Source organism: Grus americana, chromosome 4 (genome assembly GCF_028858705.1).
Source record: "Grus americana isolate bGruAme1 chromosome 4, bGruAme1.mat, whole genome shotgun sequence".
Classification (NCBI taxonomy): Eukaryota; Metazoa; Chordata; class Aves; order Gruiformes; family Gruidae; genus Grus; species Grus americana.
Window position 1 is genome coordinate 6451292 of NC_072855.1, and position 15789 is coordinate 6467080.

Here is a 15789-nt window from a genome sequence, read left to right on the forward strand (position 1 = left end):
TTCTACCTAGTGTTATAAAAGATTTTTATAGTGTGTTTCTCAAGGCTTATGCTAGGCTTAGACATTAACCAGACTTGAATGTTGTGAAAGTTGTGAGTTCAGTCATAGTGAAGGGATTTTAGAAGGAACTGAGCAGATTCAGGCCATGCTGTACATGGGATTGAAGCAGATCTGCACCACGTGAGCCAGAACATACATATGGCACAGGGTAGTGCTAGCTATAGAGGGTTGATGTCGTGCCTTCTGACGCTTCACCCAGCGATACACACGTGTTGCTCCGTGCACCGGTGCCTGCTCGAGGCAGGTTGTGTGAATCAGCTGAAGGCATTTCTTGGAACAACTGTGTGCTGTGGGGTATTGCTGTAGACATGGGAAAGCATGCTTTATTTTGAAACTTGATCTTGAGGGTGTGCAAGTTTGCAGGCACAAGTGTTTCCGTCTTTTTCTTTCTTCTTGAAAAAGTCAAAGTTTAAAATATCATTTGCTGTCAGAAGTCTTTCTTGTTATTCACATTATTAAGACTCAGGTCTTGCAAGGTGTTTTATTTACTTACTTTGATTTAACTTAAGCAGCAGTTGCGCTGTAGGAACTTCATAGAGTTCAGACCATCAGTGTGATGTTCTGTTTCTTGGATCCAAATCCAGCTGAGGATAATAGATGCAATTGTAAAGTTACCCAACTTCACCATTACAAGTCAAATTGTTGCAAATAACTGACTCTTTTTTTCTCAGTTGTATTATCTAGCCAAGTATGATAGGACCCCTTTCTCTTTGATAATATTGTTATAATATCCTGCACTGCTCCTCAGAATCCTTAAAAGACATCTGAAAAGCATCAGATCAGAAAAGGCAAGTTACTACTTTTGCTTTATAGGTTACCACTGGATAGGGTGGCATGTAGGTAAGCGTGTTACAAATGCAAGAGTTTGAAGGTTATGGGTTGAGAGAACATCTAAGTATTAAAAAATAATTGCATCTGAGGGAAGTATATGTTAACAGCCACTTTTAGTTACCTGGACTATTGTATCCTCAGTAGAAAGGTGCAGAAATCTCCATAGACTGACTCCAAGCTGGAATGTACTTTAACTTCCAGGGAAACTTGTTTCTCTCCACTCACTGTATGGGAAGACTAGATTTTTATTTAGGAAGGTAAGTTCAGTCTTGCTGCCGCAACACGAGACAGCCCTGGCTTAGTGGTAAAGGAGCACAGCAGACTTGGTCTGTGGCATGGCTGCATTCCTTTCCTCACCTATTTTAGTGTCCCTGTTTATTAGGGAAAATGTCAGGATTTTTGATTTCCCAAAGAGTTGAGAGATGACTCCGAGGGTAGCCTGAGACAAAATGTTATGAGTAACGCTAAGTACTATGTTATTGATGAAGCACAGTGTTGTTCCATGAGCTGGTGTTTGTCCGCTTGTGGCTCTGCTTTATGTAAATACAAATTGGCAAGTGTTCAGTTTTTGATGAATGAAGTCCCATACCACTGCTTGGATCCTTGTTACTGAAATAGGAATAATTCTAGTCTCTTCCCAGGGCAAAAAACATGCTCAGAAAGTTCGTGTTTACATCCAAACGCATGGTGAGAAAGATGAGAGACAGGAGCATGGCAAACAGAAGAAAACTAACTGTATCAATTTTCAGGTGACTATTCCTCTTCATTGCTAAATAAAATGTTTCCTTGTGTACTTCAGTCAATGCTTGGAACTGAGCCTGCCCTTGTCTGATTTCAGATGGATGGGAGTGGAGTAGTGGACAAAAACAAATATTGCAATCTCTGCAACATGTTTTTTACTTCCCCAGTTGTTGCTTTGTCTCACTACTTGGGAAAGATCCACGCTAAAAAGCTGAAGCAATTATCAGGAGACCAAGCCCACATGCCAGCACGGAGCATGCAGCCTGTTTCTGGTAGGAATCAAATAGTTTGCTTTGCCTGTGTTTTACTGTCACTCTCTGAAACAAATCTAGAGAAGTATCTTCCTACACTTGCCATGTCTCTCTGCCTTTCTATTCTGCTGAAATTGTGGAGCTGTCTTGTGGTGACTCCTTAAGTGAATAAACAAAGATACCACCCTGTGCAACTCTGAAGTCATGGAACCTTGCTTTCAAATTCCCTATCTTTCATTGACTGAAACTAAAGGCAAATATTTTTTATTAATGAAAGGTGTTTATTATTGTTCTGAGAATTCACTGCAGTCCCAGGAAGATGTTTCTCTGGTAAATTAATACGATAACAAATTAAAAAACAATTAGTCCACGAGCAACATTTAACTAGTGTTAGGCCTGTACAAGTTGCTGAACTGTATTTAGAGATGGAGCACTGCGTATGTGCTCTGAATCACCCTCTGTAGGGTCCATGTCACTTCTTGGACTGTGCAAGGACCTTAGAGTGACCAGCCATCAAACACAGTTGAATTTTAGGTATCTAATGGTGGAGTTTCTGTATATTCCAGGGTTGTGTTCCTTAGCAGTCTGTGCTTTCATATCCTTGCAAGGACTAAGATATTTTATAATCTCTTGCAAGTAGTTCAGCACCCAGCAGACTGTTCTCCTTTCTGGCTCTGTAGTTCTGTGGTCACCTGTTCTGTTCCATGGAATTGTTTTAGCCTTTCCTTTGCTGTGCTGTCAGCAGATTTATCCTCTACTTCCGTGTCTCCAGCTTTACAGAAGCCATTGGCTGAAAATCCCTTGCTGCCTTCAAAAGCTGAAGAGGCTTCATCATCCTCCAACATAAGACTGAAGTTAAATGATCCAGACAAGTACTGTAAGCTCTGCTGTGCTCCCTTCAATAATCCACTTGTGGCCCAGCAGCATTATGTTGGTAAGAAACACAGAAGAAATGAAGCACGGAAAAAGATATTGGAGGAACTAGGAGACAAAGCTGTGCCTGCAGAATCCGGCACAAATGGTAAGAAAAACATGAGTGAGTGTTGTAATCTCTGAGTGTAGCTTGAGTGCTCAGTTCTGATTTGTTCAGGGAACTGCTCTGATGCATGCAGGGGAATGATAGTCTTCTCCTGTGTTACTGAACAAGTGCATTTTTTCCTTTCTGTTTGGTCTGTGAACTGCTAAAGTTCTGTCTCTGACAGCTGTAAGTTGAAACATATTTCTTATTGCCCTGGAGACCCAAATCCAGTCCTCACCAAGTTCTGCAGTCAAATTCAAAGGATCATAGAAAATATCCCAGTCCCCTAAGTACAAGGCCAGGATCAGTTGTATCTGTGTCATTCTTAAGATGTTCATTCACCTTGTTCTTAAAAAACACCTGTGCTACAAACTCCATGAGGAACATGTCCCAGGACTTCTTGATCTTTACCTTTTTGATATTAAAACCTTCTACTGACATTGAACTCATCTCTCTCTGACCACAGTATATTTCGTCACTGTGTGTACAACAAGCAGTAGACACAAGAATTGAATTATTTGTTTCCTTTTTGTCACATTCTTTAAATAATCGAAAACTGGTGTTATGTCTTCCCTTAATCTTTTATTCATGAAAATGGTTGTCATAATTATTTCAATTTTCCCACATAAGGAAATTTGTTTCCTAAACAATCATTGTTCTCTAGCCTCCTTTGTCCAAAGCCAAGGCCCTGTTGCTGTGCAACTTCCATTAATTTTGAGGTGGCGTCCTCTGGTCCTATGCAATAGAACTGTCAATCCTTTCTTTAGTAAGGAATTCAAAATTCTACCTGATAGTCAAAAGCCACTGTTAGCATAAAACAGCTCTTATTAAGTCATGCTACAATTTAAACAAAATAATACATTTTGATGCGAAGCATTAGCCCATTGCAATTAATGCTGCATTCTGCTAATGGATGAAGCTCTTGGGTTTGATTACTCGCTGGTTTCAGAACACTTAGGTCTATGGATGGCACAGCTTGTAGGAGAGGAGAAAATGACAATCTAGAAAACACAAGTTTTTTTCTCATCTGATCTTACCTTTTATATATATATATCTTATATATATATCTGATCTTACCTTGTATATATATTTTTTATATATATATATATATAAAGTGATCTTATTTTAATTAAATCTGGACTGACTGGATTGGTATCTATTGGTGCCTGCTTTGGGTCAGGTATTTACAATAGTATTTAGTTTTTCAGTACAGTTCATTCTCATCAGCACCTGACAACAGTTTACTGGATTTATCTTGGATCACTTCAGTCATCATGAATACTCTTCATTAATGTTTAAACCATGGTTACACCTCACCAGCTCCCTTCATAAATACTATTCTAGTGTAAAATTGCAGCAGAGACGTTACATCTGTCTATAAACACTGTTTATCAGAACATTATGTTAGGACTCTTGCATGGGATGGGATCATGATATGCTTTGAGTTTTGCCTTTCATTTGCAATATTTCTAACCTACAAGTTCCTTCTTTTCAGCTGTTGGGGTTGGTTATTACATGTGCCACGTATGTAATGTCACACTTACATCTATAGAAACGTACCAGTCCCATATGCAGGGAAATAAGCACCGGATTAAGTAAGTCAATAAGTCTTTTGTTACTATTCTTTTGTAGTTTGTACTTTCAAACTTTTTCATTAGCCCTGTTGTCTGCTATTAAGTGACTTTGACTAGTTTGTGGGGGTTTTGGTTTGGTTTACTGGGTTTAAGGGGCACTCTCCATTTAAACATCATACTTCTGAATGAAATTCAATCTTAAGAGTTCCCACAGTTGCATCTTCAATAACAACCTGCAGGAAAGGTCTTGAAACCTGTACAGTTTTCCCATTTATTTTGCTATCTGGGGATAGCAGCACCTATTTAGGTGCAGCACCTATTTAGTTACGGCACCTTCAGTGCTCAGTCTAGAAGGAGATGGTCTGAACTTAAAGATTCCTATTGACGGGGCGAAGACAACCTTAATCCTGAAAAATGCCAGTCCCCATCAGTTGTGTTGCTTTCAGGATTCATCAAATGCATCTTAGATTTGGCATAAGATCATTTATGGGATAAATGATAGCTCTTGTACTTTCCCTTTTACCCAGAAGAGATCTGTGCTAATTGCAGAATGGATATTGTGGTGATTTAAGATGTACTTTTTAGAGATTGCTTTGCAAGTAGGCTAAATATCAAAATTGCTTACATGTTAGGCATTTTAATAAGACATATTTTAAATGAAGGCGCAATAATAATATAACCACAAGAGTCTGATGTAGAACTGATGTGATTTTAAATGTTGTTTGAGTCAAACCAGGAGTGTAGGGAACTGCTTCAAGCCTATCTGCAGTTTAACAAAATGAATGTGTAAAGCTGGTGAATTAAAGCAGAACAAGATACATTTAGGGGACGGGTCTTCAGAGCTGCCCTTCCCACAGGGGATATCTTTGTCATCTAGCCAATTTATCTTCCAGCCTGACAAAAGGGAGAGTAGAATATAAACTGATAGGTGGTTTTGCCTTGGGAGCACATTTATCTTGTTTGGGTTTTTTGTGAGTTCTCAGGTTGATTGTTTCTGTTCTGTTTCTGCTGTGGAATCACACAGTTTGCCTGAAATAACTGTACTGCAACTGTTCAATAGAATGAATCTCATAAAGAAATTAGTAACTTTGTGACTTGACAGTCAGTATATAATGTAGTAACTTATCTGCAGCTAATTGGAATTAGTTAATAAGAGACAATCTTAAATTTTCTTTTTAAAAAGTAGTTTTAAAAATGTATGCAGTCATTTTAAAAGCATCTTATTCTTGCAGCGTCCTAGGTCGCAAGAAACCCATTTGGTCTTCATGAAGTTATTCCGGATTTTTGGTTTTCACAAAGTAGAATCTGTTTCCTGTAACTTCAGCTTTACAGATATGATCATGTGTAACAGAATCCATGTAGTTACACAGAACAACACACTTGGAATATGTTCTTTTTCTAACTCTGGAAATAAGACTTTTTTTTAAACTCAACAGATGCTAAGCAAATTGGTCAGTATTAATAACTAAGACTTTCTATCCAATTTATGCAGAGAAACAGCGCTTGTCGATCTCATGAAGAAATCAAAGAAAACATATGACTCCTTTCAAGATGAATTAACGGATTACATGAAAGTTCAGAAAGCTAGAGGTCTAGAGCCAGGAAGGTATTTAGGAAAAGCAGAAGAGGAAGGGTTTCAAGATAAAAACATTGAAGGAGGAAGTGACCTTGGTGAGGTTATATCTTCAAACTTTAAGTGTGAACAAACCCAGCATTCCAGCGTTTTCTCAGAAACCCAGTCACCTACAAATACTGGGGAAAACAAATGGCCAAGCTGGCCATCAGCTTGTGAGCATGCACTAGAAAAGACACCTAATTGTTGCTATAACAGGGGATACTGTAAAGAAGAGCAAGAGCAGCAAGCATCTGAGGTGGCCACCATAGGAGATAAGAGCTTCAGCCTATTGGTTGCAGAATCTAAAGACTACTATAAACCTATGCTTGCTGAAACTTCCACCAGCTCCTACAGAAGAGAACAGAAATTTCAGATAAAACATTGTGAGGTGGAAAAATACATCAGTGAAGAGCTGAAGTATAAGAAAGAAGCCACAAAGCAGAAAAGAAAGAAAAGTAGTGAAGGTGCAGATTTCAGAAAAGAAAATGAGAAGCAAAAGAGAATTAAATTTGAGACAGACTTGGTAAATGAGAAGAAGTCAAGACCTTGTAAAGACAAAAGACTTAAAGAAAACCCCACAGAGAGAGAGAACAAAAAGAACAAAAAGGGTAAAAAGAAGCCACAGACAGATAGCAAAAGAGAAGAGGAGCTACTTTGGGATGAATCTGTCTTGGGATATTGATAAAGGGTTTGCTTAGCTTTAAGTGACTGATTCTGTTTGTAGACTCACTTAACTATTTTGTACTATAGTCCTTTTTTTTCTTTTTAAGCAAAGTTTTTGTTACAGTCTGGAAGTGAGAAAAAGCCTGTCTTCTGAAATTTTGGGGCAGTAAGTAGACATTAATTTTTAGTCATCTTACACATACAGCAGCCATTGCAGTGATGTGAGTTTGAAAGTCTGTAATCTCTTCTGGAATATACTGCAAATAAGGGTCAGTAGCTTATAGAGTGCTGTTGGAATTTCACCAAAATGTGTAACTTCTTTCTGATATTAGTGGTGCCTACTATTGAGGTTTCTGTTATCTTTCTAGGAAAGTACATAAACTTGTAAGGTAATTAAGGGCACTACAGTGTTTTGGGCCATGTCTGTAACCATTTCTCTGACAGATTTAAAAGGAGAACATGAAAGGCTTTTGATTCCAGATCGTATGTGTATTTGCTATTGGAGTTTTTTGGTTTTGTTTTGTTGTTTGGGGTTTTTTTGTCACCCAGTTCTGAGTGGAAAATGAGTCTATTAAACACGCAACTGGTTGTCAGATATACATTGTCTAGTAATTTTTCTCATTGTAATCCTGATTTTTATTTTAATTTAATTTAGGAAACACAGAAAAGGTGCAATATGCAAAATTAATTGCTAACGTGAGGCTACGTTCTACTTCATTCACTCAAAGTAATGTACAGAAGGAACATTAAAATGAAGCTAGATTTGTGATCCAAGCAATACCCTGAAAATTCAGCAACAGCTTTGTATTTCCATTTTAAATGTCATGTCACCGAACCTTCATTCATGGTATGGATTTATGTTATTGTGGCATGAGCACTGATGTCCTACATATGACAATTAATTGAGAAACTTAGATGATGGGGTTCAAGCTTTTTGTGTTGCTCCCAGGACTCTCGGATGACCTTCAGTGAGCCACAGACACTGGAAACGCATCAATCTCTACAGGGTGTGGAGCAGGCAGGCTGCCCAGGAGGAAGGGAGGAATTGCAATGCCTGCCTGCACTGTGCAGAGCTGGGGTTCTGTAAAGGATTTGAAGTCTGTGTGATGTCTTACTGGAAACTGCTGGATTGAGTACATACAGTTAAGCTCTAAAAAGCAATCATTTAAAAGCAAAGTCATAAGACAACATTTAGTATCTCTTTTATTGCCTTTAGGTTGCAAGAAAACTTTCTCTGAGCCTTGATGTGGGATCTGAAAGCCATCATGCTGTTGAGTCGCACCGCTTAGAGTGCGCTTTCCACTGGGTGAGGCTGTTTGTAGAGGCACCTGTGCTAAGCTGCTGCTTTTGGTAAATCTGCCCAACTGAAACTTTCTGTTGTGGATTGTTGTGGTGTGGGATGGAGTAGAGACCAGGTCTCTCAATCTTGAATCCTGTCTGATTTGGTTTAGTTTTTGTTCTGCGGGTGTAAGAAGTAGGTTGAAAAGCTCTGAAGATAATGTAGTCTGCTTTATGTTTTTAAGGATTTGTGTTTTGTGGTTGATTGCAATCTTGGATTTAGACTTTTCCTGCTGCTGATAAAGTTACAAATCTGAGTAGTCAGCATCTGAGCTGTCAAGTAACTTAGTCCATCCTCTGTCAGACAAGCTAAACTAGATACATGTACAGCTAAACAAAGTTGACCAGGGGCATGTAGGTGCCAGTAACAGTTCATGGGTCAGGAGTCTCAGGAACCTGAACATGGAGGTCCACGGGGACAGTTTTAAGTTCAAAGTGTACACAGGGTCCTTGTTCTGGTCCCCTTTCCTTATCTTTCCTGGTCTTTGTTTGAGGCTGACAATGCCTTTGCTTTTCTCAGTGGCTCTTCTTCCTCGCTCAGGAGTTATGTGCTTTTCTGTGTCTTTCCAAGGACTCTTCCCCTGGTTTCCTTAGCCCCTGCTCGTCTGGAGTCTCAAGTCACACATTAATAACTGCTTTTCTCATTATTTACTTGGGAAGAGAGCGGATTGGATCGTAACTTACGCTATACTGTTGACGACAGTTATGAGCTGTTGTAAACTGCCAACTGCAGGCTGCTTGTGTTGTCCCACAGTGTGACTGGGGAGGTTTTTAAGTGCTCTCTCCTATATATACTCTTTGCTGTGAGAGTAACATGGGCAACACTGCAGCTTGTCTCCCGTGTAAGACAAATAATGACTTTCTTTTCTCTCGGGACACCTAGTTTAGCAAACTAGGCCTTGTAAGAACTCTTTGATATTTCTGCCACACTGACAAATAGGACTGTACAAATATGGCCAGTGTCTTCACAATTACTAGTAGGGAACCCTTGCTCCATATGGTCACGTACGCTTCCTTTCCTTAGGAAGTCAGCCTAAAAAAAAATTAGACCTCCAGCAGATGGAAAGGCCATGATGTAATACTCTGTACACAAGGAGCAGACTAATTGAAGGGAAATGAGTGCCAATTTACTTGCTTTTGAAATAAGAGTTCCACTCTTGGAAATCAGGAGAAGGAGATTAACAGCTCTGAAAATATGGTAAAAGCATGGGTTGGCAGAACAAGGAGATATTTTTGGTTTTTTCAGTGATCATTCCCAAATCTGTACTTAAACTCTGTACCCTCCTCGCCCACCCACTGGAAAGTGGTTGCACAAACTATGTGGAATAGCTCTAAACAAAGTTTCTTGGTATCAAACATGAAAGATAAGATCCCAAAAGATGTGTTCTTGCCAGATTTTAATTAAACAATGATTAATCTACAATGTAAATGCTGCGAATGAGACATGGCAGATACTCATCTAGCAGAAATGACTTACAGCTCTAATTTAGATAAGTGATATCCAATTTTCTAACGTCATAAATAATGATTATTGTTCATGTGTTTCCTGATTGCCTCGTTCCTAGCCTTTCACATTTGTGCCAATCGTTAGCTACGTGCTAGACATTTTAAAATACTAGGCACAGAGATTGATGACTTTATTTACCCTTTACTGTAAATATGTCTTCTTTCACTTCTTAGTAGCAAAGAAATCCATACAGCCTGTGATGAAAGCTAATTCTGCTCATCTGTTCCTCCCATTAAAACTACCAAAGCATTACGGTTCTGATTTGAGAAACAAGTCACAGATTTTTCTGTCACATCTGAGCAGAAGGACTTGCAGATCTGCCTTGGAGTCAGTGGTGGTTTATGCAGGCACGAGGGTTGCTCTGTGAAGGCCAACAGCACTAAATTGGACTTGTCTCCTCTTCCAGTAGACCTGTGTGCTGCTTGGCTTTGTGAAAGAACTGCTGTGTATCAAAAAGGCAAGTTAAAACTGTACCTGCAGCTTAGTACAAAACCAAGGTTAAAACTGCCGGAGTTTAAAACTGGGCTTTAAGTGAAGACTCCTGCATTTCAATTTTGGCTCTGTCTGGTTCACCAGGTCACCTGGATCAAATACTTAATTCTTCCAAGGCCTCTTTTTTTTATCAACACATGGTGCAGAAGGGGACTCTGGCAGATTTATCCTACCTGTGATAGGCCCCTGAAGCAGACTGCTGCTGCCAGTTTCCTCTCCTTTCTCCTGAAGGTTACCATCCTTGGGCCATCCCTGTGTCCCTGCACCCACTGTTCTCCTTCACAGGCAAACAGATTAGCTTAACCCCTGAGAGGGCAGCTGACATTAGAGGGAGGCAAGGCCACCCTTCTGCTGGAGCAGGAATACCAAGAAATACCTGAAAGCATTGGAGTTGCTTGTTCAATGAACATGTAATAGAGCCTTGATGCTCACCTCTGAAAGCAACTGTCACATTTGGTGTCCTATGAAGAGTGGCATGACTCTGCCGTTCTGCAAAATATTGTCACTTTTTTATAGTTTGTGCTCCTTTTCATGATTTTTTTTCATACTGGTGTTTTCATGACTGCCTGCAGTATGTGAAAAATTTGTGGTGAGATCCTAATGCGAGGTCTGTCTGAAAATGGCCACAACTGAAAGAGGACATCTCTTTCTGCGTCCCTTGAAGTGAGCAAGAAGTTGTTTTCTCGGTGGAAGGTTCTCATTTTGAAATCTTGCGATAAAAGGGAGAACCGCTGAAGTCGCCTTGCGTGCCCTGAACCCGGGCTGTGGTTTCAGTGAGGCACACTGGGAACGCTAACACCTGGCAAGTTAACCCTACCGTTGGCCTGTGAGACTTATCCTCCTCATACCGAACCTGCTAAACTTGTCCAAGCGTATTTCTGTAAAGATTGAGAGGCATTCAACTGACATCAATGTAAATCACCTGAACGCAGTGCCTTGAGCTGCATCTCAAATTTACCATGTATCTGTGGAATCAGACCACAGTGTAAAAATGTTGTTTGAGCTAGTTAGAGGAATATTACAGTTTAATTAAGGTGGGATTTTTTCAGCATAGAGCTCTTGGCCAGCGCTGCCATCCAACAACACGGAAGCTGACAGTGTGCTTAATGGCTGTATTTATCAGCCAGAACACCAAGATGAAAGTACCACGGTGAGGACTGGCAGATTTGGATCCTCTTTCCCGCCTTTCCACAAGCTTCTCCTGTGATTTACAACTTGCCAGGAACGTGGTGCCAGACGAGCTTTTCCAGCTGCAGCTTTTTTAACCTTACCATGTTACAGCTGCTGGTTCTTCTTCATATCCACTGGTGGAAATGACCTGAGGGTGGAGGCTACAGCCCTGCTGGTGTCTTTCCAGCTGTAGCAGTTTCCTGTCCTCCTTATATTTTTGGAGTGAGGTGGTGAGCAGCTAGGCACAGTCTCTTTTTAACCCCGACCAGCCGTAGCAGTTCTTGACTATACCCTCAACTGGTGATGAATGCAGGTATCACAAAAGTGGGTCACAAAAAATGAATAAATAGGAGACTATAAATAAGTACAGTGCCATAAATCTTTCTGTGGGAAAGCTTTGGGAAAAAGAGCAACAGTGTTCCTCATCTCCAAATAAGCTACTGTCCTTTATTTCAGAGAGCTCGATTTGCAGGTGAAGGCAATGCAATGCCATTTCAGCCAGTTATTTCTGGCAGAGCAAAGCTTTAGGCATTGATTCCTATTGAACTTTAAGAAAATTCTGTTTCGATTTCCGTGATCTCCAGCAAACTGCCTGCCCAGCTTTGCTCCTAGGTGTGCGCTGGCACTCGCTCCTGCTCCAGGGTGGAAGGCTGGGTGCAGGCATAAATCTTAATTTCCACAAGTGACTGACGTTTCCATAAGTCTTGACCACCTGCAGGAGCCTGCCTTGCCCGATGTGCTGAGTACCGCTTCTCTCACCGATGGGCTTCGTTGTAGGATTCCTACTCAACACCACCAGCCAAAAACTCAGACCCTCAGGTCACAGACCTTTTCTTCTTGCATTGACAGACTTGGGTCCTTGCTGTTTCTCTACTTGAGACATGAAAATTTGAAATAAAACCAGAATCTCTGGGGAATGTGAAAGAAGTGGTACACTGTAATTTTTTTTTTTTTTTTTTCTCCCAGAGCTGTGGGTAAAACTGAAAATCTCTGTGCAGGGGGGGGAGGGGGGAGATTTAAAGGAAACCTTTAACATGAAGTAGGATTTCTTAGAACGAACAGTGAAACTTCACCGTCATGTCCTGAGCACTAACCTAACAAACAGTTGAAATAAAGTTGTTTAACCCAAAGCTAAGCACTAGATGTTTCCAAACCATCTGCGTTATAAATTCAGGCTCCGCAGGCTGAACCACAGTTATTGATAATATCATGCTGTGTGAGGAATGTATTGACTATGCTACCTCTTGCTGACAGCTAAGCTTTTTCCCTCAAAATGTTTCATTTGGAACTGCGTTATATCAGTCTCTATTGATGCGATTTCTGAGCCACAGTGGCAAAACCTTCCCTTTTGGAGTCAGCAGAAATTATGATTTCTATTTCTCTTCACTCCTCCCTGTCAGGGATATGCCAATGGTAAATAACACATTGAAGTACCGTGGTGTATATACAGGTTCTCGGAGTGTTAATCAAAACTCTGAAGTCTGCATCCTTACATTCGACTTCACGTGCAAATGGAGTCCGTGCCTCAAGAGCGCGATGGTAGAAGCTGTGAGAACTTTCTGCATCAGCTCAGTTCTTTCCTACCATACCCTCAGCCTTTCTCAAATCCACCTCTTGTGCTAAAAAAAAAATAAAAATCAGTCTGCCTTGCTTAGCTTCACCCCAGTAACGCTCCCGCTCTTGCTTTGCACTCCCCTTGTTGCTGCAACACCAGGCGACCAGTTGCGTCGCTGTCCCGGGTGAGGTAATGTGTGACCACTGCAACGTGAGGCATCTCAGCAGCTTGCAAGATTTGGCTCTTTTGCTCACTTCTCAGAGGTTGGTAGATGTTTTGGTGCTGTAGCTCCATGCAAATCCAGATCAAGGGACCATGCAAGATGCCCTCAGCTCAGGTGGGTTTCTCTCAGCAGCTAGACCCGCCTTCAGCAGCACCACCTGTGCATGCACTGAGGTTCCTGGGCCAGATAGCTCCTCTCAGTGGTGCCCATGATGTAGAGGCATCAGGGCCCCTTGGGGAGGCATTTTTTGCCCCTGTATTGCATGTAGCAGTCAACGGACATCAGAAATTCCTTCCCAGCTCCATGCTGTCGTGCTGAGGGTGGAGGAGGATGCCTGGGAAGCCAATGTGAAATCAAGACTATGACAGTGGAGTTGCATCCTACAAAGCAACATCAGACGTTGTCCTGGTTTTGGCAGGGATAGAGTTAATTTTCTTCCTAGCAGCTGATATAGCGCTGTGCTTTGGGTTTAGGACGAGAAAAATGTTGATGACACACTGATATTTTAGTTGTTGCCAAGCAGTCAAGGACTTTTCAGCTTCTCATACTGGTTTGCCAGTGAGTAGGCCGGGGGTGCACAAGGAGCTGGGAGGGGACACGGCCAGCCCAGCTGACCCAAACTACCACAGGGATATTGCATACCATATGATGTCATGCTCTGTATATAACTGGGGGAGGGCCAGGAGGCAGCATGGCTCAGGAGCTAGCTGAGCATCGGCTTTGGGTGGTGAGATCTTGTGCTGTGCCTCACTTGTTTTCTATGTTATATCATCATCATCATCATCCTTTTCTGTCCTATTAAACTGTCTTTATCTCAACCCATGAGTTTTATCTTCTTCTTTCCTTTTCGATTCTCTTCCCACTGCAGCAGGGGGGTGGACGAACGGCCGCGTGGTTGTTTTAGCTGCCGGGTTAAACCATGACAAACATAAAGTCTGGGGTTTGGGACCCTCTGGCAGCGGTCAGCAGTTAGCGTTCCTGGCAATTGTGTCTGTTTAGGCGCTTACAGACCTGTGATATTTTTTGAGAACTCTCAGAATGAGTGTCTCTTCCCTGCCAAGTTGTTTCACCTCACTGTGTGAGGGTATCTGCTGTCACAGCCTAAAGCAAGGAGGTGCTATGTACTCATTTCCTTAGAATTACCCTCAAAATGAGAGGGTTGTATGGAAGGGGCTTTGTTTTAAGAAAAAAAAACCCCTCTCGAACCTGAGGGAGAAGAAGATGCCAGCTGCTTCCCCACCTGCCTTCTAGTTTGTTTACATCTCTTTTTCTTCTTCTTTTTTTCTAGCTCGGCAAATGAAGAAATCAGACCGCACGCACCAGCCGCCCTCGTTCGGGAGCGCTGGTGTGCCGACCCCGGCGCTGCACCTGCGGTGAAGGTGTTGTGTCGCCCAGCCTGAGCAGAGCCTGCACGCTGCCTGCCACGCAGCTGCAACCGGGGGCTCGCCGGGCGCGGGGTACGTACGATGGTGCACAGCTTGCCTTTCATCTTTCCGCTCCGCGCTCGAAACAGCAAGAACCACCAGTTTGTGAAAAAACAAAGGAAAAACAAGAAGGTTGAGGCAACACGCGCAAGCTGGTGTCCTTCTTGACCTCCACTGTGTGGCCTTACCCGCTCTGTAAAGCTCATCTCATAGCTACGTCATCTTTTGTTATGATTTTACTGCTCCAGGTACCTGTGGCTCTCGTCCGCTGGTGAAACTGCTGAGAGCAGCTGGAGGAGCAAGGGCATTTTGATTGCCCCGTGCTGTAGAAGGCCTAATTCTTAATTACACTGTCTTGTGTTAGCTTTGCCAAACTCAACAGTCGTGCTAATGATAGATCTCTCTAAAATTGGAAATTGTTTCTATTGTGGTTTATTTTTCAAGAAAATGAGTGACCCCATAAGAATTCCCAGCATTTCCCCTCTGTGGGATATAACTTCAGTCATTTCTCCACTCCTAAGAGTAAACTAACTCCCCACTGAGTTATTCATGACCCCTTCTCAGCCAGGCTGATGTATATCTGATCGCTTCCCGAGGCTGCTGTGAGGAATAAATCAAGCATCTCCCTTCACGCTGAGTGCTGGCACATCACAGAATTTCTCTGGGACTGTACAATACAGAAAAAAAATCAACGCAAGCCAGAATCTGTCCCAGATGAGCTACCCAGCTCTTCAGCTCTCCTACTGGCTCTCCTCATTGCGCTTCTGAGCCCCGATGCTCTTCTCTATTCCACCACTTAGAACTCATTTCTTCCATCCTGCCCATACATAATAAATGGTGCTCAGCCAGGATACAGCATGGTGCGGTACATTGCTGTCTGATTGTATCACTTTGTCCCTGGGGCTTTCTCGCTCTTCCCTTCTTAACGGCTCTGCTACACTGGGTCGTGCCTACAGTAAATTTGCAGATTGTAAATGGTTGGGGCTAGTATCCAGCTTCTCTGGGAATCACCGGTGTGCTCTGGGGTGGAGTAGAACGCTTGGGAACGGGGGGGACAGCTTGCCTAAACACTGAGCAGGGCTGATCAGAGTAAAACGTTTGTTCTCAACCGTAAAGGTATCTTATGGAGAGGCCAGAACTGGAGCACTCCAGCAGACAGTCCAGTGCTGCATCGAGATTGAACCCGCCAGGATATCAATCCACCCGCTACTGCTTTTGCTTTTATAGGATTCCTTTGATGCGCAGTGGCTTACAAAATGCATGAGGTTTGAGGGACATCAGCACCGAGAGGATCTAAGGCAGATGAATCCCCTCTCTGTGAACGAGC

The 15789-nt window shown here is 42.1% G+C and overlaps 1 protein-coding gene across 3 annotated transcripts in view; it reads left to right on the plus strand.

Annotated features, from left to right (window-relative positions):
- The window catches only part of KRCC1 (lysine rich coiled-coil 1), a 29166-nt gene extending 13879 nt beyond the window's left edge, over window positions 1-15287 (plus strand). The window contains exons 3-8 of one of the 3 annotated variants that reach the window (XR_008577109.1): window positions 1533-1640; window positions 1730-1904; window positions 2656-2904; window positions 4397-4496; window positions 5968-8103; window positions 14327-15287. Coding sequence is in view for 1 of the 3 variants with exons in the window: in XM_054825471.1 (XP_054681446.1) it covers window positions 1533-1640; window positions 1730-1904; window positions 2656-2904; window positions 4397-4496; window positions 5968-6772 (1437 nt within the window). In the remaining 2 variants the exon portion in view is untranslated. Of the gene's footprint in view, window positions 1-1521; window positions 1641-1729; window positions 1905-2655; window positions 2905-4396; window positions 4497-5967; window positions 9166-14326 lie in introns of those variants that run through there. The other 2 variants (XR_008577110.1, XM_054825471.1) reach the window with 2 other exon arrangements.
- The last annotated feature ends 502 nt before the right edge of the window (window positions 15288-15789 follow it).